Source organism: Primulina huaijiensis, chromosome 4 (assembly GCF_012295235.1).
Source record: "Primulina huaijiensis isolate GDHJ02 chromosome 4, ASM1229523v2, whole genome shotgun sequence".
Classification (NCBI taxonomy): domain Eukaryota; kingdom Viridiplantae; phylum Streptophyta; class Magnoliopsida; order Lamiales; family Gesneriaceae; genus Primulina; species Primulina huaijiensis.
Window position 1 is genome coordinate 22,611,210 of NC_133309.1, and position 25,971 is coordinate 22,637,180.

The 25,971-nt window shown below is 34.8% G+C and overlaps 3 protein-coding genes across 3 annotated transcripts; 2 read left to right on the forward strand and 1 right to left on the reverse strand.

The window, feature by feature from the left end:
• The first annotated feature begins 538 nt into the window (after positions 1-538).
• LOC140975466 (diamine oxidase [copper-containing] 1, peroxisomal-like) lies at positions 539-12,561 on the forward strand. Its single transcript, XM_073439193.1, has 12 exons — positions 539-999; positions 2,774-2,883; positions 3,003-3,308; positions 4,222-4,334; positions 4,425-4,755; positions 4,840-5,055; positions 5,140-5,376; positions 5,766-5,951; positions 10,477-10,617; positions 10,912-11,180; positions 11,487-11,568; positions 12,286-12,561. Exons 1-12 carry the CDS (start codon positions 768-770, stop codon positions 12,418-12,420), a joined length of 2,358 nt encoding a protein of 785 aa, XP_073295294.1. The 5' UTR covers positions 539-767; the 3' UTR covers positions 12,421-12,561.
• Positions 12,562-16,436: 3,875 nt separating this feature from the next.
• LOC140974990 (uncharacterized) lies at positions 16,437-18,302 on the forward strand. Its single transcript, XM_073438484.1, has one exon. The coding sequence runs from the start codon at positions 16,437-16,439 to the stop codon at positions 18,300-18,302; it is 1,866 nt and encodes a 621-aa protein (XP_073294585.1).
• A 3,305-nt stretch (positions 18,303-21,607) lies between these two features.
• Positions 21,608-23,197, reverse strand: LOC140974768 (transcription factor MYB53-like). The gene is made up of 3 exons (XM_073438250.1): positions 22,746-23,197; positions 22,474-22,603; positions 21,608-22,346 (listed from the first exon to the last, which is right to left on the reverse strand). The coding sequence occupies exons 1-3, from the start codon at positions 22,876-22,878 to the stop codon at positions 21,638-21,640; spliced, it is 972 nt and encodes a 323-aa protein (XP_073294351.1). The 5' UTR covers positions 22,879-23,197; the 3' UTR covers positions 21,608-21,637.
• Between the last annotated feature and the right edge of the window lie 2,774 nt (positions 23,198-25,971).

Genomic DNA, 25,971 nt, shown 5'->3' on the forward strand with positions numbered 1-25,971 from the left:
TTTCTCTCATCTCATAGCATTTGAATGCTTAATTATATGATATTTATAAGGTGCTTGTTTCTTCTGTATTAGAAGAGCGTGTATTTTCTTTGAAAACAGAATGAGTAGTTGTACACCATAAAATATTATAGTGAAATTCTTTTCATCTTGTCAATGGTTTCTATCATAATAATTTTTAAAGATTTTATAAGCAAATATCGATATTAAATTTTATTATTTATTTTCATATTTATATTTCAAATTACCGTACGTAAGACTAACAACTATCTACGTCGAAATCTCATTTTCACATCTTTTTCCTCTCCCTTCCCACAACAAATTTTTTTATATAAAGTATTTCTTGATGAAAAGAAGCAAAAGGTCCTATCACAGCTTCTAGCACTTATCAATCAAACAGATAAATAAATAAATAAATGAATAATAAATCCACAAAAAACTAATCCGATAAATAACTAAATAATTGTCATACGAAATTACGATAATACCCCTCAACGTGTCACTATAAATTCCCGCTGCCAATTGCGATTTCTCCCACTGTTTCCCTTTCTCCCTTGTGTAGGAGGTTAGACTGTACACCGGGGCATAGATTGATCCCGCAGTAGCCCTAGCTCTCCGTCTTCCATTCCCGAGGCCTATACGTACAGGAATCTGTATCTATTCTCGTCGGCGGCGGTTCTGGTGGCGCGAAGAAGAGCTCGAGTGATTTGCTGTATGTCAGTAGATTGCGACTCGCATTACGGTGGATCCGAGCTCGCGAACCAGTTACAATGGCCACAACTCAGAAAAAGGCGACGTTTGCTCCTTCGAAGGAGCCTTCTTGTTGTTCTCCACCCGCGGTGGCGGCCGCAGAGGGATCAGCCGGCATTCTCGTCCGACGTGAGGCGGCCTCTGTCCCGGCAGCCGCTGATTGGGGCGTATCTAATGTCGCGGGAGATGAGGAGAGGAAGAAAATAGCGTCCTTGATCAGAGCTGAGCCGTCTACTAAGGCCAGTAATAAAGGTTCTTTTCTTCATTTTCTTCATTCTTCCAAATGCTATCGATAGGACGGTGTTTGGACTCCGTGATTTTTTCGTTTGAAAACGTGAATATGTGTAGGACATTTATTATGGAGGATACGTGCATTTTATTTGTTATGGTATGGGCAGGCAGAAATGGCTGCACGAGTTTTGCATTAGTTTAAGACCATAAACCCATATCTTGGTCATGTAAAAATCCCATATCTTGGAGTTCAAGTCTCTATTGTCCTTCAATTTAAATACTTTGCGAGTGTTTCTGAGCTGTCCTTAGCAAAAATTGCTATTTTACTACGCCTGTTTTTTTCCTCTTCTCGATGTTACATTTGATCAATTCTTTTGTTTGCAGTTATCTGGCAGGCATAATAAATAATTCTGTTGGATTTATCTTAATGATAATTAGTTTTTCTTTCAATTTTTGTCGTTGTTTTGAAAATGATCGTTCTTTCATATGTTTTGTGGAATGGGCGAAGAAGACGAAGTATAGAGAGAGCTCTCAGTAGTTTTTTTAAATTTTTTAAATTACGCAATATTGATTTATAGTAGCAGCGGTGTTTAGCTTTTTAATGGAATATGATGTATTGGGAGGTAATCGTTTGATTGGCATTAGATCCCTATGTTATTATGGTTAATTGAAGTATGTGTGGCCACTCTTGTGCAAATTTTCTAGTCTTTCTTCTCAGTCGATACGCATTTATTGTGTTTGTAGACAGTACATCACAAAGTACTAACATCTTATTGGTGTGTCATTTTAATTGTTTAACTTCATCATATTATGCGGATGCTTGCTTTTCTAAGCGATTAAGTTTTGATCATCGGTGAACTGAAAATTCTGTACACAACATGCATATCGTAAGACAGACTTGTAGTTTTCTATTATTATGTTGTCAAAGGAGTTCAAAGATCTGTCATTTCTGTTAGTTCTTCCGTTCTTCTGCTTATCATTTAATTTAAAATATTGCCATCCATATCAATGAGGCAAAATAGTTCTGTCTGTGTTGCAATTCATGTGAAATTTAGTTCATAGTAGCCGATTAATTTACCTGGTGGTAGAACAACTGCTGTCCATACTTTAGCTACCATATTTGAGTCATAAGGGTGCATGTATTGGTAAATGTTTCAGAAAGTTTTGTAAGCTCGTACATTCTATGATTTAGTGGAGGGGGGAAATTGTTTTTAGATTCAAATATACGCTTGGTAGAATCATTCAGTCATCACCATTATTTTGTATATATTTTTTGTCTGTGTGGGTTGGAGGAGCTACCCTAGGTACCTTATTCCTTGTTAGGGACTGATTGTTCATGAAGCTGAAGGCAAAGATTATCTTTTGTGGAGGTCCATAGACCGATAACTTCTCATTGCGGTAATGGTCTTCCAATGGACATCCGCATCCAAGATTTTCAATAGCAAATTGAAACGGTCATTAGTTTTTCATTCACTAATTGGATTTTTATGTAATGTCCAGTATGTTAAATTTTTATTTTCTCAAGTACCAAAATACTCATATTATTTTAAATCAATAGTTTTGTCATAATTTTTCAACCAATCGGTGTTAACATCGTGTGAGGTTAATATTTACATGGAGAATGCTTCTGTAAGTTCAAGTGACACCTTTTGTTGTATTGACTGACTTAAAGAATTGATAGATGTTCTCTCTCTCTCTCTCTCTCTCTCCCCGAAATTAATTGTCAAAGTTAAATTTGCAAAGAAGATTAAGTTGTTGATTGATTCCTTTTTGTGATTGGTGAATGGCCATTCAGGGATTCAGATCATGACAAAGGCTCAAACCAAACATCCATTGGATCCTTTATCTGCTGCTGAAATATCTGTGGCAGTGGCAACAGTCCGAGCAGCTGGAGCAACCCCCGAGGTTTAAATTCGTCATTTTATTTCTATGATCAATGTTATGATGCGATGCTATTAGTGCAACAAGTAGATATAAGGGTTGGAATTGATTTCCCTTATTATTGGGTTTATCTATCTCTTCAGGTCAGAGATGGCATGAGATTTATTGAAGTGGTTCTGGTGGAACCTGATAAATATGTAGTGGCACTTGCAGATGCTTACTTTTTCCCCCCTTTCCAACCTTCATTGTTGCCTAGATCCAAAGGAGGACCAGCAATTCATATTAAGCTCCCTCCAAGACGAGCCAGATTAATTGTGTACAACAAAAAGTCTAATGAGACTAGTGTATGGATTGTTGAGCTGACTGAAGTACATGCAACAACTCGAGGTGGGCATCATAGGGGAAAAGTTGTTTCGTCTACAGTTGTCCCCGATGTTCAGCCTCCTATGGTATGTCAGCCAGATTGAAAATTTTGCTAGTTTGTTTTGTTTTGTTTTGTTGGACTTGGCCTTGAGTGCATCCCATCTTTACGAACTTGTACTAGAATGATTAGAAAATTGGATTAATCTATCACAAACATCTTGGTTCAAATTGACAGAAACATATTATTCAATTGTTTGATGAAGTGTCATATGAAATGCAGTATGAGTGATCAACTACATTTGCCATTTTCTTTGATGCATAGCTGTTTATTGCCCAAAATCATTCCTATCTTTTTGCATAACATATATCCTTAATTTTTTATGTTTCTCTCACTTATCACAATAGTGATTTCTCAAGTCATCTTCAATTCCTCTATTCCATGCCAATGGCATTTAAAATTTCAACTCGGGTCAGAGCACATGCACGTGTACACAAAGTTCCTTTGTTTGGGTTTGGGAAACTTTTTTGTTATCGGTCCATCTTGCATATTGCTATTGACTTGTTAATTTTAGTAACAGGCCACTTCATACGTTATATTAATTGGCTTTTGAAGTTTATCTCCTCAAAAGATAGTAATCGTTAAGAGTTGCATTGCTTATATGAAAACATGTGCTTTATGCCAGTTATTCTTCAGTGTGCTAATTTTCTGGATCTTGAAGTTATCTCAGTGACTGGTAAATATGATGGAAAACTGTGCTTACAGTTGCTGACAGCATGCATACGCGATCTCCAAATATGCTTTTTATTTGAAGTTATAAACTGATGCATTGGCTCATTTATTGTATTGACGTGTCCTTCCTTTCATTTTATGAAAATTGGGTTGATACATAAATCTAGCATGATTTTTTTTACAACATTTCTTGTTTTTAGTAACTTCTGGTACATGATCTACAGACTAACGCATATAACACCTACTCTCTCTCCCCCTCCCAATTGTAGGATGCCACAGAGTATGCTGAATGTGAAGCCGTCGTCAAAGATTACCCTCCATTTATAGAGGCAATGAAGAAAAGGGGTATCGATGATATGGATCTAGTCATGGTTGATCCGTGGTTAGTAAACTGTAAACAAAAATATACTATGGAGTTGTCTACCTCAAGAGTATCTATGATTACAGTCTTTATGTCCAAATATGGCTACAGGTGTGTTGGTTACCACAGTGATGCTGATGCTCCTAGTCGTAGACTTGCAAAACCACTTATATTTTGTCGTACAGAGAGTGACTGCCCGCTGGAAAATGGTTATGCTCGACCAGTTGAAGGAATTCACGTTCTCGTTGATATGCAAAATATGGTTGTGATAGAATTTGAAGATCGTAAACTTGTTCCCTTACCTCCCGCTGATCCACTTAGGAACTACACTGCTGGCGAAACAAGAGGGGGAGTGGACAGAAGTGATGTCAAACCCCTTCAAATTGTTCAGCCTGAAGGTCCAAGCTTTCGAATCAATGGACGTTACGTAGAGTGGCAGAAGGTTTTCACTTACTTCTTTTTTTACTAGTTCTCTCTTTTCATTCTCATAGTTTTGATGTATTCATCGTTTAAATGCTTGTTGCAGTGGAACTTTCGGATTGGTTTCACACCAAGGGAGGGCTTAGTTATTCATTCTTTGGCCTATGTTGATGGTAGTCGGGGCCGGAGACTTATAGCCCAGCGGCTTAGTTTTGTGGAGATGGTTGTGCCCTATGGGGATCCCAATGATCCTCATTACAGAAAGAATGCATTTGATGCTGGGGAAGATGGACTTGGGAAGAATGCCCATTCCCTCAAGAAGGTATCCCTGTTTTGTCCAATATTGTTTACTCTTTTTTAAGTTTACCGGTCATTTGACTCTCCATATGAAATGCAACCATTTCAGGGATGTGATTGTTTGGGATATATAAAATATTTTGATGCCCATTTCACAAACTTTACTGGAGGAGTTGAAACCATTGAAAACTGTGTATGTTTACATGAAGAAGATCATGGAATCCTATGGAAGCATCAGGATTGGAGAACTGGGCTTGCTGAGGTTCGAAGATCAAGGCGTCTTACAGTTTCTTTTATCTGCACTGTGGCTAATTATGAATATGGTTTCTACTGGCATTTTTATCAGGCAAGTGGTCACATTTCTCCGTGGTGTTGCTTGTATTACAAAAGAGGGAAATGAAATGTGTTGATTTTAAATTTATGAGATGATGTTTCATGAGCATAGTTGTCAAGGTTGCTAAAAATGCCAAGAGCGTTGAAAGGTTGTCTTAATGTGGTATCACACACACCAAGGGAATGGTTCGGTCGCCGTTGTTTAAGTCTCAAGTGTCGCCCATTATGAAATGATTTTCATGTGTCATACTTCATAAATATTGGATGGTGTGTTAGAGACCATAATATCCATTATTTCAATATAGTAAACGAGGAGGCCATTTAAAATACTTTGACCCGAGAAATGGGCTTTTATTTTATTACCTTCCCATTCAAGATATGTGTTATATTATTTGAGTGCAGGATGGGAAAATCGAAGCAGAGGTTAAACTTACTGGAATTCTCAGTTTAGGAGCATTGCAACCTGGAGAGTCTAGAAAATATGGCACATCAATTGCGCCAGGATTGTATGCCCCAGTTCATCAACACTTTTTTGTTGCTCGTATGGATATGGCAGTCGATTGTAAGCCTGGAGAAATGCAGAATCAGGTATGTTGCAATTGTTTTATTGATGTTATACATTTGAGAGGAAAATCTCGAATATTATTTCATCAGGCTAATCTCATGTTATATAGATTACAATAATTTAACTATCTCCAAAAAATCAGAAAAAATATCATCCTACCTAATTTACAAAGTTTAAACACAACAAATATTTATCTACATATTTATCTACACTCTCCGTCAAGCTTGATAGTATATGTTGATGAGGCCGAGCTTTTTGACGAGAAACTCACGGTTGTGTTCGGACAATCCCTTTTAAAGTAGATCAACAATTTGATTGGATGTGGATACGTATTCAATCTCTTCATCTAACTTGTTCTTGGATCTACTTCCACATGTTTGTCTGTCATGATGGACTGGGTTATGAGCTATACTGATTGTTGAATTGTTGTCACAATAAAGCTGCATATGATCCTTGCATTTAGGTTCCTTTAGTAATTTCTTAATCCAGACAAGCTCATAGACTCCATGTGTCATGGCTCTATATTCGGCTTCTGCACTAATCCTAACAACAACTGATTGTTTTTTGCTCTGCCATGTCACTAGATTTCCCCATACCACTTAACAATATCTTGAGGTTGACTTCCTATCAGAAATAGAACTAGCCAAATAAGCATCTGTAAACGTAATCACTCTTCGATCATCATCCTTTGTGAAGAACAAACCTCTGCTTGGAGTTTGTTTCAAGTATCTGAAAATTCTATAGATAGTGCATCCTGATGACCTGGACACGGTGAGTGCATTATTGGCTTACTAGACTTACTGCGAGTGCAATGTTGGGTCGAGTATCTGAGAGCTAGATAAGTTTCCCAACCCACCGATTTACCTTCAAACATTTTTTGTTTGTTTCACAACTCGCTTGGTGTCTTACTTGGCTTACATCCCAACATGTTTGTCTCTTCTAATAGGTCCAATGTGTATTTTCTTTGGGAAACTGAAATGCTCTTTCTACTCTTGGCAATCTGTAGCAATCTCTATTCCCAAGAAATATCTCAAACTTCCAAGGTCTTTAACTTCGAACTCTCTTGCCATCATACTCTTAACTTCTCTCCTCTCTTGACTATCATCTCCAGTTACAATGATGTGATCGACATATACAATTATAACAGTGATATTTCTTTTCTTGTTTGACGAACAATGTATGGTCATGTTGTCCCTTACTATATCCAAACTTCTTGATGACTTTAGAAAATCTATCAAACTATGCACGTGGAGGCAGTTTCAGTCCATAAAGTGATTTGTTGAGTTTGCATGCCGTCTGCTTTCCAAATTTGTCTTCTAAACCAGGTGGTTGGCTCATGTTAACTTCTTCCTTGAGATCACCATTAAGAAATGCATTTTTTATGTCCGGTTGTTGTAAAGGTCAATCAAGTTTAGCAGCTAGTGGCAAAAGAATTATCACAACATTGAGCTTAGCAACTGGTGTAAAAGTTTCAGTGTAATCAATACCATGAGGCTGAGTGAAGCTTCTGGCAACCAAACGTGCTTTATGTCGTTCAATTGAGCCATCTGCCCTATATTTTACAGTGAATACCCATTTGCATCCTATTGTGTTCTTGCCATGTGGTAATTCTACCAAGCTCCAGGTGTTGGTCTGTTTCAAAGCACGCATTTCCTCTTGCACTACAACTTTCCACTCGGGAATTTATAGAGCTTCACGATCTGACTAGGGAATAATTTCACATTTTTTAAGTAAAAGTACGCATTGAATGAGAAAGATTTGAATATGAGACATATTGGAAATGAGATGTTGTGTGCAAGTTCTAGCACCTTTCCCAATGGGGAACATCAAGATCAAGAATAGTACCTAACTGAGGATTTACTATCGGTTTGTCTTGTTGGTTCTGATTAGGAATCACAATATCTTTAATAACTCGAGGTTTTCGTCTCGAGTAGACAAATTCTGGTTGAGGTTTTGAGTCTCCCCCTGCTTCAGATACTGGAGAAGTGGATTCTGATACTGGAGAGGTAGGTTCATTTGTTTGAGGAATGATAGGAGTGGGACAGACAGAGGATGTGGTGTCTGGGCTGAGGACGAGAATAGGTGTTGTATTCCAATAAGCTTGTCTTTCCAAGTTCTCCCCCTGAAGCTTAGATGGAGAAAAATAGATATTATTCTAAAAGAAGGAAACATCACAGAGACAAATGATTTTTTTGTATGAGGACAATAGCCATAATACCTCTTCTGAGTAGGAGAGTACCCCAAAAAAAACTGTCTTAAACTCCCTAGGATCCAGTTTACTTCGGAGATGGTCATGACTATGTATGAAAGCGGAAAAGGTCGTAAGTGGAAGATTAGTGGACGCACAAATGTGAGGAAAGAGGGAAATTAACATGGAAATGGGTATGCAGAAATTTAATGGACGACTAGGCAGGCGATTGATTAAATAGGCAGCTGTAAGAACCGCATCTCCCCATAGGAATTCACTATGATTGAGTGAAAATGGGGCAGATGTTGTGTATGGTTTTGGGGAAAAGGAAACACGAGCATGCTTGGCAAGTTCACAAAATTCACGTTGAAACAAACTTAAATCTTTATTATTCTGAAATAACCGAGGAAAAGAAGAAAAATGGGGTGACTTAATCTAAAGTGATGTAACATTATTTATTGAAAGTTTGAAACATGACAAGACTTAGAACTTGAAACCATAGACTGTCGATGCGTAGACGAAGAATGCTCAAGGAGATAATCGTGAAGCTTAGCACATCCAATCATCTTCACTGATGGTGGGTCCTGGAATTGACAGAAAACATACAAGAATTTATCAACACACTTATTGTCATGAGTGAGTTTACTAACAGAGATTAGGTTACAATGCAGGGAAGGAACATAAAAAACTTTTTTAAGATAATTCCCTCTGAAATTTTAATATTGCCATATCTAGCAACACGAGTGAGGGGGCCATCAGCAATGTTGACAGTAACATGTTTAGTAAATGGAGTGTAGGAGTAGAAAAGTCTAGAATCGCTAGTCATATGATCAGAAGCGCCAGAATTAATAATCCAAGATGGTGTAATGCAAGATTTAAAGACGGAGTGGAATATACAAAACTGTGTCAAGGAACATGAACCGACAGGAGGGCTGGGTGAGATATTGAGAGATGTTTCACGCAGAAGCTTGCGGTAATGCTCAGTCTGCTCTATCTGGTCCTTAGCCAAGGGCGCCAAAGTGTTAGAGATGGTGGGCTGCTCTTGAATAGATTGAACCTGGAAACTTCAACCATCTTGCTTCTTCCTCGGCTGCCAATTAGCTGGTTAACCAACAATTTCCCAGCATTCGTCTTTCGTATGGCCTAGACGATGTCAAAGATCACACCCTTTTACCTTGCCGTTGTCCCTAACTGGAATGATTTCCCGAAGCCAAGGCAGATGCTTTAGGAACCGAGACAGCCAAAGGCAGATCATGCTGTAGCTTCATCTTGCGCTTCATTTCTTCGGGATGGACCTCTGCAAATGCATCATCCGGGAATGGGACAGGATCCCGGGCAACAATTCTCCCACGAACATCATCAAGTTCGCGGTTGAGTCCAGCAAGGAAATCGTACACCCTTTCCTTCGCGAAGTGCTGTTGGAGTTTGACACTAGAAGCAGTACAAGGGGCAGTGTCTTCGAAGAATAAGTCCAGATCTTGCCATTAATCTTGGAGGTTGGTGAAGTGTTGTATGAAAGAGCGTGAGCCTTGTTTCATGCCTTTCAAGCTTAGACCTAATATCGAACATCTGAGAGCATTCCCAAGATTAGAATCCATCTTTCGAGCAGCATCCCCAACTTCTTTTGCCGTTGTCAATTTCAAGTAACGACGACTGATGGCAGGTCCATCGAGTTCACCAGCCACTCTAGAACAATGGAGTTTTCGGTCAGCCAAGAATTGTAAGATGGGTCAGTCTTGGCTGGGCAGATAGTTCACCAGTGATGAGCCCTAGTTTACCCCGGGTGCAAATCGCAATCTTAAAGGATTGTGCCCACTGGAGGTAATTGTGACCATTGAGACAATGAGTAGTGATCTGCAGTGAAGAGATGTCGCCCCCAGACAGAGAGGTGACAGCTGGAGTTTTGGTGGCGGGTCACCAGACAGAGAAGAATCGTTGGACATGGCTGTAGAAGGACACGGCGCTGCTGCTGCAGAGAGAGCGAGAAAAAAATTTGCTGTGGAAAAGAACCCTTGTGGCTTTGATACCATGTAAATTTGAGAGGAAAATCTCGAATATTATTTCATCAGACTAATCCCATGTTATATAGATTACAACAATTTAACTACCTCCAAAAAATCAGAAAAAAACATCATCCTACTTAATCCACAAAATTTAAACACAACAGATTGTATCCTATATTTATCTACAGTTGTTTTGGTGCTAAATTGAACCTTGACACATTCTTGGTATATAATTCCTATTGAACTTTTTTTTTTGACGGTACCATGATAAATATTTTGATCGACACTTTCTCTTGACAAAATCAAATGATTGATCTTTATATTCTTTTCTTCTGCAATCTTTCCCATTTCTTTTAGGTTGTTGAAGTGAATGTTAGAGTTGAAGAACCTGGAAAGGATAATGTTCACAATAATGCATTCTACGCTGAGGAAACTTTACTTAGATCTGAATTAGAAGCTATGCGCGACTGTGATCCACTGTGTGCCCGTCATTGGATTGTAAGCATTCTCTCATCATGCTCTTTTTACCAAATTCATCTAAAAGTTTTATAGTGGGATATATTTTAGGGAAAGTAAATCGCCTGATTTGTTACCGTTCTCTCAATCTAAAATGCATTGGCCGGAGCTTTCTGTTCAAATCTTTTACTTGTTCTTATCTGCCAGATTGGAAGGATCTTCTTTTTCTTCCTTATGTTTCTTGATTGCTAGGTGGATGCTTTTGCCTATCCTATTAAATTTTTTCCTTTTTATGATTGCAAATTGAAATGGCCTGCTTACTGTTTAACCTGCCAGGTGAGGAACACAAGAGTTGTCAATCGGAATGGACAACTGACAGGCTACAAATTGGTACCTGGTTCAAATTGTTTGCCTTTGGCTGGCCCTGAGGCGAAGTTTTTGAGAAGAGCTGCATTTCTGAAGCATAACTTGTGGGTTACACCCTATGCACGTGGGGAGGATTTTCCTGGCGGGGAGTTTCCTAACCAGAATCCACGTGTTGGGGAGGGTCTGGCTTCTTGGGTGAAGCAAAATCGGCCTCTGGAAGAAGCTGATATTGTTCTGTGGTTAGTTTTCATTTTAAATTATAAAGCATAACCTTTTTGCTTCTTTGTAAGAATGTCCCCTAACAAAATGCAATATGTTCGCTTTCATTTTTCGATTCTTCTCTTCTCATAGTGCAAGCTAAGCATGTGTATATTAAAGCTAGACTTCGCTTAGGCCTAACCTGTTTCAATTTATCATTAAACCGTCGTAGACACAATAAATTTTGGCTTTATAGGTAATAGTCATTGATTTTTAACCTAATGCTAAAATCTATTAAATCGAAAACACTAGATATTTCCTCCTTTTCATTTATTTTGTTAATGCAGGTATATTTTTGGAATTACGCATGTTCCTCGATTAGAAGACTGGCCTGTTATGCCAGTGGAACACATTGGTTTCGTGCTTCAGGTGTGTTATCCAATTGAATGTTTGACTTGGTCGCCATGCATGGACTTTTTATAGTTTTACTACTCAGACCCTACCTTGTAGCACAAGAGAAATTAATCAATCCAATCTTCAGAGGAATCCACAATGTTTTTACCGACCTATTTTCTAATAATTTGTTCAAAAAGATCGTTCTCCTTATTCATTCCTCACCAAACTTTTCTTGAATGAGCTTCATTTTAAGTTTTCCATTGAAGCTTTGTATATAATTAAAAATTGTGAGCTTGAGAGAGCACACAGTTACATTCCATATATACGTGTGTGCGCGTGCACCAAATTCGCGCTGGATGAAAATGTGCTCTCTTTTGGCTTACCTAATCAATACCAAACAGAGAAGAGAAGGTCCCAAATTGTAAATTTGCCCTTACCCACAGCTACATAATGCAGAGAGTGTCAGTCTCCTAAATTATAGGTGGCTTTCATATTATTGAGACATCTTGATAAGAACAAATCCAGAAAATGTCGAGAAAACACGTAGGCGGCTTAGACATTTAGGAGCGAAAACCAAAATTACTCATGAATTTGAGCATCTTTCCATTTGTTGGGATGGATGCATTTGTTCTCCCCTAGATCTTGTTCAGTGGTCGATACTCCGAGTTCTGCAAGATTTGTCTATCATTCATCAATTCCCGCAATTTCTTTAATATCGAGCTAATAGTATTATTGCTTGTTGATGCACAGCCACATGGATTCTTCAACTGCTCGCCTGCAGTTGACGTCCCGCCTAGTGCTTACGAGATGGATGGGAAAGAGAGCGACGCAAAAGACAACAGTGTAACCAAGTCGATTCCGTCCAGCCTAATGGCAAAGCTCTGAACTTGTATAAAAAATACTGTTCTTTTTTCTCTTTGTGATTTAATAATGAATCTTTGTGGATTGAACTTCTTTAGTTGAAGTATGTGTTGTGTAAACTCGGAGTAATTTGTTTGAATAAATCGTAAATACTACTTTGTGGCCGTTTCTTTTGTTTGAAACTAAATTTTTAATAATTTTTTTGTCAATTATCTACACTTCTACATAGAAATTAAGAATATATAAGTATTTCAGGTTGATCTGGTGAGTGATTTTTAGGCCAAGTAATTTGACTAGTTCAAATTTCAGACATGATGCAATTAGTTAATTTGATCACAATATTAAGAATAGGAGATAGAGTAGGTCTTTTATGGCTCACGGAATTATATACTCGAGAGACGCGTTGGTTCGGTCCATACATACTTAAAAACATTTAAAATCTTAGATAGGATGAAATATACGAACTTATAAAGTAAATGTGTCATTTGCATATTTGAAAAAACTCCACGTTCTGTGTAAATATGGATGTAATCGAGTCGAGTCGAACTTTTGAATGTTTGAGCTTGGTTCGTTTATAATCGAGTCGAGCTCGAGCTTTATTTAACGAATATATGCATGGCTCACGAGCTTATTCAAGCCTTTATCGAGCCTAAACAAGTTTAATAAATATGAATTATACATTAAAATTTTCATTAAATTAATTAAAAAGTAAATTATATATTTAAAGAAAAATATATTATTCTTATTAAAATTTGTAAATTTATTATAATAAATAAATTTAATATATTTTTCTATATATTCATAAATAATTTTTTTTTTTATTTTATCAAATATCAAAACTATTATTTTTTCATCTAAAAGATTACTCATGAACTTACCAACAAACATGTTCACGAGCTAACGAGCCGAGTACTGTAAAGCTTGAGTTTGGTTTGTTTATCTTAACGAGCCTCATTAAATGAGCTCAATATCATTCTATAGGGCACTTTCCCAATCTTTTCAAGGTTTTATGCCTTACTATGGCTGTTAAATAATTATCAGATTATAATATATGTATATTTTCAGAACATTTGTATTTTATATATCACGTTCTCACAATTGAGACGATGTTTTGAGTTCGAGATCCAATTATAATAAAATACATACAACTAAAAAATGTATATTTATAATATAAATATATATAATTAATTAATATTAATGACTCAAGTAATGAAATATATAAATATCACGTCGATGAAATTTACAAATACCACTCCGGAATGTCAAGTAAAAGGGAACTTTAATACCGATTTTGGACGATCAAATATTAAAATAAAATTGTGTTGTATTTGGATGGATGGATTTGAAATCCATGGATTTTGATTATAATTTTATTATTAACGATGAAATAACATATAAAATCTTAATCTATATTTATTTACACATTATTTACACAAAGTATAATGAATTTCAAAATTTTCTATTATCGGATGAATTTAAAATTTATTTTAATTAACATGAAACACTATATAAATATGCATGTGATTGATTTGAAGTATGTTGTCACACTTCTCTAAAAAAAATTAATTCGAATATATTTGAAATCAATCGATCCAAATGTAACTTAAGATTATTTTTTTTTCCATTTTTTTATAAAGATTATTTCAATCTTAATTAAAAAGGGATGATTGAGTAGTGAGGGGTCATTATATTAATCATTTATATTTTAACAGCATTATTTAAATTTTTGTTTTTAAAATTTTTTTATTAAAAATTCATTATTCATCAACGAATAAAATACTTTTATTTTTCCAATTTTTTTTAAAAATATAAATATTAATCAAATCAGGGGAATAAACTATTGGAATACCTCAAATATCCGTTTCTTATTAAGAAACAAGTGTAATTTCCTAAATTCAACATTTAATTTCCACTTGTATAAAATTTTGTGATTTTTATTTTTCTAAATCCAAAATTAAATTTTTTTACACATTTATTATATTTTAATGTTTTTAAATTTGAATAATTTTTGAAAAAGATTCATTAAAAATCATTTTAAAAAAATTTGATTACATATAAATAAAATCAGTTGTAATTTAATAAGACCTCAACTAGTCTTCCACACGATTTTTCCACTTGTGAATTATTTGAAAATGATCTTCATTCAAAGTCTTATCATAGAAAGTAGGACTCGGAGATATTCTTTGCCTTTTCCTCTCACTTTCCACCCAACTTCCAACTTAACATAAAAAAAAAAAAAAAGAATATAAAAAAAATACTCCTAAAATAATTTTAAATGCTACATGGAAGACCTGTTGAGGTCTTATTATATTAAAGCTATTTTTTTCGAGAAAAGTGTATTTTCATCCCTACTATCGACGTGACATGACATGACATATATCAACGATACATTGGTTTATTTTAGTGCTATGTCCTAAAAATTACTAAAATTTTAAAAAAAAAACCAAAGTTATCGGAGTAAAGCTGAAATTCGACCACATAGATGACAATTTGAAAAAAAAAATTGCTAAACCAAAAAACAATTTTCCCTTCTATTGTTACCAACCATTTACTAACTCTATTTTTTCCATCTATATATGCAAAAAAAATTCCATGGTTACTTATATTTATAAATTTAAATTTGCATTAAATGTGAGAAAAGTTGAAACATTTCCGAATTTCCCAGTGTCACCTTTTTTAATTATATTATGCATATACATGTTTATTAGTGAAACAAGATATTTGACCAAATTTGTGTGTGTAATAATAAATATTAAATGTGTGTTCAATCTTTATCTGATCGATTCTTTTTCTATAGATACTAACACAAAAAGTGTTTCTACATTCTCTGGGCCGACATGTGTTTTTTCTGATAAAACTCGATACAAAACATTAAAAATATGGAACAAATATATGGTATTTCAGAACTAAATGTTTTAAATATGATACTTATATATGATTTTTGAGTATGAAAACATGTATAACAAAGTTTGATATTAATGACATGTCTTTTTCGGATTAAAACTCGATACAAATCTTTGAAAAATTGCTGTTAACGTATGATAATCGAGTGCTAAATATTTCATATCTGACACTAAATATGATTTTTGAGTACCCAGATATGTATAAAAAATTTTGGTATTAATGACACGTCTTTTTAGATGAAAATTCGGTACTAAAATTTGAAAATCTGGTATTGATATATGATATTTGAGTATTAAATATTTCGGATCTTACACTAATATATGATTTTTGAGCAATCATGTATAACAAAATTTGATATTAATGACATGTTTTTTTCCCAGATGAAAATTGATATAAAATATTAAAATTGTGTTACTAATATATGATATTTTAATATAAATTCTTTCAGATCTCATACTAAATTACTAATATAATAATATGTGATACTTAATCATAAAACAAGTGTAGAAAGTACTGATATTAATGTAGTTGTTCTAATTTTACACTCAAAATTTTATTTTTGTAACAAATTTAAAACAATTCTTTCTGCACAAAGACTTTTGTGAGATGATCTAATGAGTCAATTTGTGAGACAGATCTCCTATTTGGATCACCTATGAAAATTATTACTTCTTATGCTAATATTATTACTTATTATTATAAATATGAGTAAGTTTGACATGTCTCATAGGTATAAATCCGTAAAATAATCTTATGAAATATGTATTATTTGTTTTACAATATTATATAAATGTTATAGATTTTTAATGATTTGTACCTAATTTCATTAAAAAAAAATGACTCAGAGAATTCAGAAATATAAAGTTTTGATATTACAGTAACTGAACATATTCTGTCGGGATTAAAAGAAGTCATCCTAAACAAAGTCAACGTTGGTTCTTTGAATTATCACACATTTGAATCTTTGATTGCTTTACGCGGATGCGGTTCTAACTCATAAAAAAGGATCAAATTCACAAAAAAAATTGTCACACAAGCAATTCATGAATTCTATCCCAAGTTCAGATTTTTTAGGCGAATAATTATCTGCTCTGAGCCATTTCTTCTCCAAACTACATGTTCTTCGCTTCTCTTTAATGAGAGTTGCAGTTCTGGGATTTCGAGAAAATCTTGAAAATCCAATGGCAATGGCGGCTGAAACTGAAAAACCAATCCAAGACGAGCTCTCGCTTCGAATCTTTCTGGCAGAACGAGTAATCAAATCAGCTCAGGAGGCCGAGTCATTCAAGCTCGAAAGTTCGGAACTTGCCAGCCAAGTGGTCGAGCTCTCTCATCTTCTCCGCTCCGCCGCGCGCCTCACCTCCAACCCCGCCGGCGCATACGATCGCCCCATCCGCCGTGTGATGGATGATCTGAACAAAACCCTCGAACGCGCCTTGACCCTGACCCGCAAATGCCGCCACAAGAAAACCAACGTCATTCGCCACGTTTTCTCCATCACCACCGCCACGGATTTTAGAAAGGTTTCAGGTTTACTTGATTCTTCTCTTGCTGATATTAAATGGGCTCTCTCTATTTTTAGTCAAGATTCGGACAGCGGGACTATTGATTTAACTTTGCCTCCTATTGCTACCAATGATCCTATTTTAGCTATGGTATGGCCCTATATCGCTGCTGTGCATATGGGTCGAACCGAGGGTGCGAAGGAGCTAGCTAGTTTGACACGGGATAATGATAGGAATAAAAAGATTGTAGTAGATGAAAAGGGGATACCTCCTCTTTTGAAGTTGCTGAAAGAAAGTAAGAATCTCGATGCACAAAAAGCAGCGGCACGTGCTTTGTGTAATCTGGCCGACGATCTGGATCGTGTAAGATTGATTTCGAGTGCCCTTGGGGTTCAGGTCGTTGCCAAAGCACTCTCAGAGGCGCCAATGAGTGTCCAAGTCGAATTGGTGGAATTGGTGTCGAGGATGTCGGAAACGGATGTTGAAGCACAGGAGGAGTTTGGGAAGGAGAATGTGACGAGGCCCCTGGTCGCCCTTTTAGGTATGGATGTGAGTATAGAAGAGTTCAAGGATACAAATTCGCAGAAGACTGCTAATAGCATCCATTCTCTTGTGCTGATCAATAAAGAGATGGAGAAAAAATGGGTTGGTGGAAAGGGCAGTGGTAGCAGTTTTGATGGGAGTAGGCATCTTGATCAAAATAAGAAGGAGAAAGAAAGGTATGCGGAGTTGCCGGAGGTTAGATCGAGCCTTAAAGTGAGTTGTGCAACTGCATTGTGGAAATTGGCTAGAGGGAGTTTGTCGAATAGTACCAGGATTACCGAGACCAAGGCTTTACTTGTTTTGGCCAAGATTATCGAGAAAGAGCGAGGGGACTTGCAGATTAATAGTTTGCTAGTTGTGATGGAGTTGGCATCCGTGGCTGAAAATAACTCTGATCTTAAGCGTGCTGCTTTTAAGCCAACTTCACCGGCAGCAAAGGCCGTTTTAGACCAACTTTTAATGGTGATAAACGAAGGAACTGGTGTACCCTTGTTGATACCGGCTATTAAGGCTATTGGGTGTTTGGCAAAAATGTTTCCTGCGAAGGAGACCCGAATAATTACCCCTTTGGTCACTCAGCTTAGTCATAGGAATCCTGATGTCTCTGCCGAAGCAGCTACAGCCTTGAGCAAGTTCATATGTGAGGACAATTTCAACCGCTTGGAGAATTCTAAGGTGATCATAGAGTCCAATGGCGTGCCAATGCTGATGAATTTGCTTAGAAGCAATGATAGGGGTAATTTACATTTGCCTGAGCTTGTTCTACTTTGTAACCTTGCGATAAACGTCGGTAACAGTAAAATTCTCGAACAAGCTCGAGCTCTAAGCGTCCTCGAGGGAATGGCTCGACAAGCTGCTTCTCATAATCCCGATCTAAGGGACCTCTTTGCCAAGGCCATACACCAGCTCATGCTCTATCAGCCTGCAGCACATCATATACATAGACATCCCTAGGTAATTGAGAATTCTACGCCTCTCACGAACACACATTCTTGGAATTATACTTCAGTTGTCTAGATTTTTCACCTGTGAAATAAATTAAGTCAGATGACAATGAAAATGGAGTTCATGATCTGAATTATTTAGTTTGTGAATGGATTCCTTGATATATTCGTGGTAGTCGAGTATACATATGCCTGTGCCAATAATCTTGGTTGCTATTTTCTGTTGTTTCTCCTGGATTTTTGTGTGCAAATTACACAAACAAGATATCTCTGCTATGGTGGCATTCATATATTTCTGCAAGTGATTGAATGCAACAAGGATCCAGAATATGACAGCTCTTTGGTCAATGCTTGCAAGAGAGGTTGTCTCAACTGACAAAAGAACTGGTTTCTAATTATTAGTCCCTATTATACTAAAGTAGTTTTTGCAACCTCTAAAAAAAATCGACCATTCTTATCGAATTTTCGACTGCATTCGCTATGCTCCTAAACAGGGACGGATTCAGGAATATGAGTTGGGAGGGCTTAAAGAAAATTAGGAGAAGCTATTGTGGACTATCTATTTTTCTGTCTTTACGTTGTGCTGGAAAACCCTCAATTTGCTCTCACCCATAGAAATGGGCTGAGCTGGACTAAGACATTGGTTGGTGGGCTGAAATTTTAACTTAAGTAAAAAAAAAAGTGAGCTGGGCTACAGCCCAGTATAGTCCTCACATACATCCGTCTCTGCTCCTAAACATCTATGGATAAAGTTTTTGAAATAATGTCACCCTTCAAATATTTGTTTCTTTCAACCCTTATCCATGTTCACACACACACACACATATAAGCATACATGATAAATTTTTTTATATGAAATGTAATTATGTTGGTATTTTTTAAAATTTTGAATTTGATTTTATTATATTTTATTTTTGAGTGGATAAAACAATCGCTTTAGTTCATCATTATTAGTGAATGACAAAATAAGAACCATACAAGCATGAATGTTTTACATATTTAACATATAGCATAAACATGGAAATTTGCAAATATGGCTTTTAATTCTGTAAGTCATCAAAATATGATTTGTGGAGTAAGTTGGTAATCTTTTAGGACATAGCCATGACAAGTCGTTGGACACGTAAGTAATGTCCGTCGTCACTGGACATCACATTAGTAATATACAACACCACGTCTATACTCCGTCAAGAAACGATTAAAAAAAAAAAAAAACTTCGACAATTTACGAGGTTAAAAATCAAAATAGGGCAATGCTTATAGGAAGAGTTTGCTAATTTTCCCCTCATATACAATATGTGCCAAATTTGTGAATTGCTAAATGATGCATATACCCTACGTATGTTTATGAAACTATAATGAGAACATCTCGTGGAACTTCACTTCAGATTTAAATTCTTACGAGATTTTCGGGCGAACATCTCACGTGCATTCACCCCGAAAATCTCGCGAATGATTTTGCCCTCTTCCCGAGATTTTCTTAATTTTCTCCATACTTGATACTGTTGAAGTCCTTGTTTGATTATTGATGCAATTTGGGTTCGTTTGGTGCTGAATGATGTCCCTTTCATGTGGCAATTGACTTGTTGATGACCTATGGCTAGTCACAATAAGGCTAATTAGTGCCTCCATAACTGCTGGAAAGACTTGAGAGTGACAATAGATCATAATTATGAACTTGGGCCACAAATTTATATATAACCTACAATAGAGTAATTTATATAGTACATAAATCTAGAGAAAAACTTGATATATTTGTGAACAAGCCAAATTAGTTTGTTGAAAAACGAATCTCATTCTAAGTTTCGTCATCAACAATGTAATGAAATAAGCTTTATCTTCACATTCGAAATTAGAAGTTTCGAGTTATAAAATGAATCAATAAAAAGACTAGTTGAAATAGTATAATCGATACGATTAATCTCAAATCAGATAGTATAGATTAAAATGAGAAAAACAACAAAATGGATCTTACTCCACCATTGGGTGTGTCTCCCAATGAGTGGCTACTTGTTAAGTGTTCTAAGATCCTTACACCAAAGAATAAGGATTTCTAAGTTGTATTGAATTCAACTTTGAGTATGTCTCTTGTGAGATGGTCTTACGAATTTTTATCTGTGAGACGGGTTAACCTTACCAGTATTCACAATAAAAAGTAATATTATTAGCATAAAAAGTAATACTTTTTCATGGATGACCCAAATAAGATATTCAACTTACAAAATTGATCTGTGAGATCGTCTCATAAGAATTTCTGTGTTCAACTTTTGTGTCCTGTTGCCAACCCAAACTTAAGCATGAAACTCCTAAATGATGGATGGCTAAAAATAGTAACACAAATTCTAAAAAGAATATTTCAAGTCCCTTGTAGCATATGATTCACTCAATCACAAAGAAATTTTAATTCCAAGTTCTCTTTTCTATTGATGCACAAAGTTTTCAATCCAAACTCTTTTTCTAGTGAATAGCTTTTGAGTTGGTTATCTTATGAGGTTGATTTATAGAAGCAAAAATGGACAAGATGGTAGGCTTTGGGAATTTCCTAAAATGGACTAGGTAATTCTATATATTCAAAGATGGTAAAATAATAATTTATTATATATTTTTGTTTCATGAAACATTTGACTCAAATTTACGAATGATTAGATGTATATGAATTTAACGTATATATATTATATATATTTCATCGTCTCATCTGTTTTGAAGATGAGTGCATACAAATTTTTAGATATTTTTTAAAAAAATATTTTTTTTGATTTAGAAATTTATTTTTTTGAAGGAGATTAATAACTTGATTTATACTTTTATCATGACAAAAACTTGTGTGAGACGGTCTCACGGATCGTATTTTGTGAGACAGATCTCTTAATTGGGTCAACCATGAAAAAATATTACTTTTTATGCTAAGAGTATTACTTTTTATTATGAATATTGATAGGATTGATCCGTCTCACAGATAAAGATTCGTGAGACCATCTCACAAGAGACCTACTCTTTTATCGGTTATCTAACACTGTCATAGGCTTACAACTATGTGTTTAGTATTTTAACGAAAAATCAATACTAGGATTTGAACGGATGACTTAAGTCTTACTACGGTATCACTCTATCATTCTGAACGAAAAAAGTGTCAAACTTAGAAAAACTATAATTGTCAATAAATAGACATATGTTCACTACTTTAATAGATTTGTTTCACACAAAAATCAATTCACAGACATTATATACCAACCCTTCAAACCAATACAATGAATTGAATAAATTTACAATAATATTTGATTAAAAAAGAAAAAGAAAGTAAAACACTAACAAAANTAAAAAAAAAAAAAAAAAAGTTTTACACTTTCACATTTCATGGAACACATCAAGATTTCCTCCAATCAATTCTTGAGACAAGGATCCCATTTGATACCCAACAAAATCACCGGAACTCTGATTCTGAATCAAACCAGGTTTTGCATCTTCAATCTGAATCCCACTGAAGTGGAACTGAAACATCGATTCCAGTTTATTTTCAGCTTCCCAACAAAATGTGCTTCCATTTTCAACCATGCTGTTGTTTCTTGAACCTGAACACTCGGAGAAATCTGTATTGTTTTGCCGATCGAAAGTCGTCAAATTCGGCATCGAGTTGAATCCGTAACTGTTAGGATTCATGATGGGATTTTCCTGAATCAAATTCTGAGAAAGAAAACTAGGACTGTATCCATTCGAATCGATGCTTGTTTCGAATTCGGTCAAGAACAGAGGATCATACATTTGTTTGGTCACAAGATTGCCATTCAAAGAATGTATTGGGATTTGCATTAGATGATAGTCTTGATGATCAATTTGGACCGGATTCGACAAATATGGAAGCCCTTTAGTCTGTAGAATCTGTGGTGAAACAGAGTCTGCGTAATCTTTCTCCTTTTTCACTTCGATTTCAGGTACCGGCATGTGTGTGTTAGGATCAATGCCTTGTTTGATGAGCTTTTTCTTGAGGCAAGAATTCCAAAAGTTCTTGATCTCATTATCTGTTCTTCCTGGTAACTGTGTAGCAATCTGTGCCCACCTGCAATTTTGGTTTCCAAATTATGAAAACAAGTCCAAAGAGATTGTAAACTTTGCAAACCAATCAAGATTTTGTCAATCTTATCTTCGGGAAAAAAAAAAAGACAACTTGAATCATAATTACATACCTATTTCCAAGAGCTTTATGTAAAGTAATGATCAAATCCTCCTCTTCTTGAGAGAACATTCCCCTCTTAAGGTCAGGCCTCAAGTAATTAATCCACCTCAATCTGCAACTCTTCCCGCATCTCTGTAAGCCTGCATTAATCCCACAAATCCACTCAAAAAAAAATTAAATCTTTCCACTCAAAAACTCACAAGAAAACCAATCCAACACACAAAAAAACAGCAAAATAGAAGTGGGATTTCAAGAAAAAACTAAATGGAGTCAAATATAAACCAGCTAATTTAGGTACAGAACTCCAGCAACCGACACCGAATCTTGTAATAAAAGTGTGCAATTTCTCATCTTCTTCAGGTGACCACAGCCCCTTCCTCAACTTCTGCTTCACGCTGCTAGAATGACGCCCCATTTCTATGTTTTTCTATTCTTTTCTGTTATGTATAGTGGTGGAAAACGAGGTTTTGTTCCGATGACAACCTTAAAAACGACAGCAAGTTTTTATGGCCTAATTGTGTTAGTTAACACAGTGTGATTAGTGCTTTGAAACCCCGAAAAACTGTGATTAAAAAGACCTGTGATAAACCCTTTTGAGTGAAAATCTTGAAAGATAAATCTCTGAAAGTTTTTAACAGAGAAAGAATTAATCATACTTACAATTTAAGGGAAAAACAAGAGAGTGAGGATGGGGGGATGGGTGGGGTAGCAATCGAGTAGTTTCTAAGTAAATTTTGGTGCTGCCTTTTGCATTGGATTTGTTTGGATTTTAAGATATGTCTTTTTAAGTAAATAATATTTGTAGATGACAATAATTGTATGACAGTAGCAACCATACATATTTAAGTGTAATTATGCATGAAAATTGACAATATGTATATTTAATGTGAATTAAATCAATGTTGTTGGAAATCTTATTGTACTAATTTGATCTGGTTTATTCGTGTTGGAGATGGTTAGCTAGGTTTGTTTATGATTGGATTCGAAATCAAGATTTGAGGTATCAAAATGCAACTTGATCAATGATTCTTGCATTTGGAATTGTTCATATTTTTTTTAGAAAATTATTATAATGATATGATGCTTTGAGTGTATTTCGAAATAATGAATTCGAAATAACTAGTATGATTGATTGTTAAATTAACAGTTATATATAACTGATAATAACGATGCAACTATATCAAGTAAAACTTCGAAAAACTTGATTATATAGTTGGTATCATATCATAATCAATGTCACATGCTTGATTCTCATTCATTGTAATGAGTTTAATTATTAGGAGGATGATTGTTCAAAATAAATAATTGCTCTTACTAGGAGAGAGATCAAAAGGTGATGTTTGACTGCTGTATGATTTAAAAGATTTGTGTTCTATTGTTACTATTAGAAGTAAGTCTCTTGTGAGACGGTCTCACGAATCTTTATCTGTGAGACGGGTCAACCTTATCGATATTCACATTAAAAAGTAATACTCTTAGCATAAAAAGTAATACTTTTTCATGTACGACCCAAATAAGATATTCGTCTCACAAAATACGACCCGTGAGACCGTCTCACACAAATTTTTGCCTACTATCAGTTATAACTTTTGATATAACTACAAACACCACGATTCGATCGCTCTTTATCAAGGTAATTATTGCACGCGCACGCACGCGCGCTCACACACACATATTTAAAAAACTTGATATTTTAATAAATTTTATATAATAACAAGTGCCCCTATTGGCTAATTCCATGCAAGGGTGTCTAATCATATGGCATCAAATTATGTTGGGGCAATTAAATACCACTTAACGCTCCTCACATGCCTTGATTAAATATCATGAAAATTAACCTTAAATTAAACACGTTGAAAGTTTTATATACATTATTGGACAGTTTCCACTTGTTTACGTGTTATTTTCTATTAAATATTAAAAAGTTTAATCCATAATATAATAATAACAATAATAAGAAGAAGAAGATTGGACCCTCCCATTTTTTAAATTAGTATATAAATACCAATCAATAATACTCGTGTAATTGACAATTAATATTTTTCCCTTATTAAATCATGCGTAAAAGGATCTTTAAATCGATATAAAAATTGTAATTGGACCATATAATTAATTAGTTGTTAGCAAAAAAAATTAGAAAAAAACAAAAATGTCATAATCTTTTTTTTAAAATTATTATTTTATAAATTTATGTTGAATGCCAAATTCTACCGACACAAGTGTGTGTGAAAAAAAAAAGTGTAGTAGGGACCATAAAGAAATTGATTTTGAAGGAAACTATAATTAGTAATAATTAAAATTTTGATTAAATTAATATTTGTGTAATTAGGTCTTTGGCAAAAACTTGTGTGAGACGGTCTCACGGTTCGTATTTTGTGAGACGGATCTCTTATTTGGGTCATCTTGGAAAAGTATTATTTTTTATGTTAAGAGTATTATTTTTTATTGTGAATATCGGTAGGGTTGATCCGTCTCACAGATAAAGATTCGTGAGACCGTCTCACAAGAGACCTAGTCTAGACCTTTTAAGGCGATGTTGAGTGTGTGTTTAGACAATTTTTCTTGGTAGGGAAAAGTGAAACCGAAAGCTACGTTCGATTAAAATTTAGTTAGAAATGTTTATTAGGAATTAATTAAGTAATTTGATTGACGTACGTACATGCAATTCGAGAAGTATCCAAATCAAGTCTAGATTATTAGATAGGTGAGGTGATTATATATTATTTAAATTGCTATTTGTTTTATTTTATAATTTTTTTGAAAAAAAATTATATGTATTTGATTTGATTAGATTAGATAACATGTATTTGGGTAATATTTCCATTATTAGAGACCTCAAAAGAAATTTTGTGAAAAGAAAACTGTATTTTTTGCTACTGTGATTTTGTCAATTTATGATTTTAGTATTTTATTTTATCAATTTCAGTTTTAGTCATGTAACTTTCGATTTTTGAAAATTTTAGTTTTTTATCGAGAATGTTGATATGTCGTTATACACATTAGAATTGCATTAGTTTAACATTGATGATGTTACGTCGAAAAAATTGTTAAAGTTGCCACACAAAAAAAGAGAGTGGACGAAAATAAAATTTAACAATATAGATTACTAACATCACAAAAAGACAAATATATATTTGACAAGAAATTTAATTTTTTTTTGAATAATTGACATAAATCTAAATATTTTTTGTAAGTATTTTTTCCTGTTTTATTTTACTACTTTTTATTGAGCATCTAACTAAAGACTATAACTATTATCATTTTATATATAGACAAAAACTTGTGTAAGACGGTCTCACGAGTCGTATTTTTTGAGACAGATATCTTATTTGGGTCATCCATGAAAAAATATTATTTTTTATGCTAAGAGTATTACTTTTTATTGTGAATATCGGTAGGGTTGACCCGTCTCACAGATAAATATTCGTGAGACCTTCTCACAAGAGACCTACTCATATATATAATGTGCATACATTTTAAAAGAATGAGATTATTGTAAAAATTAATA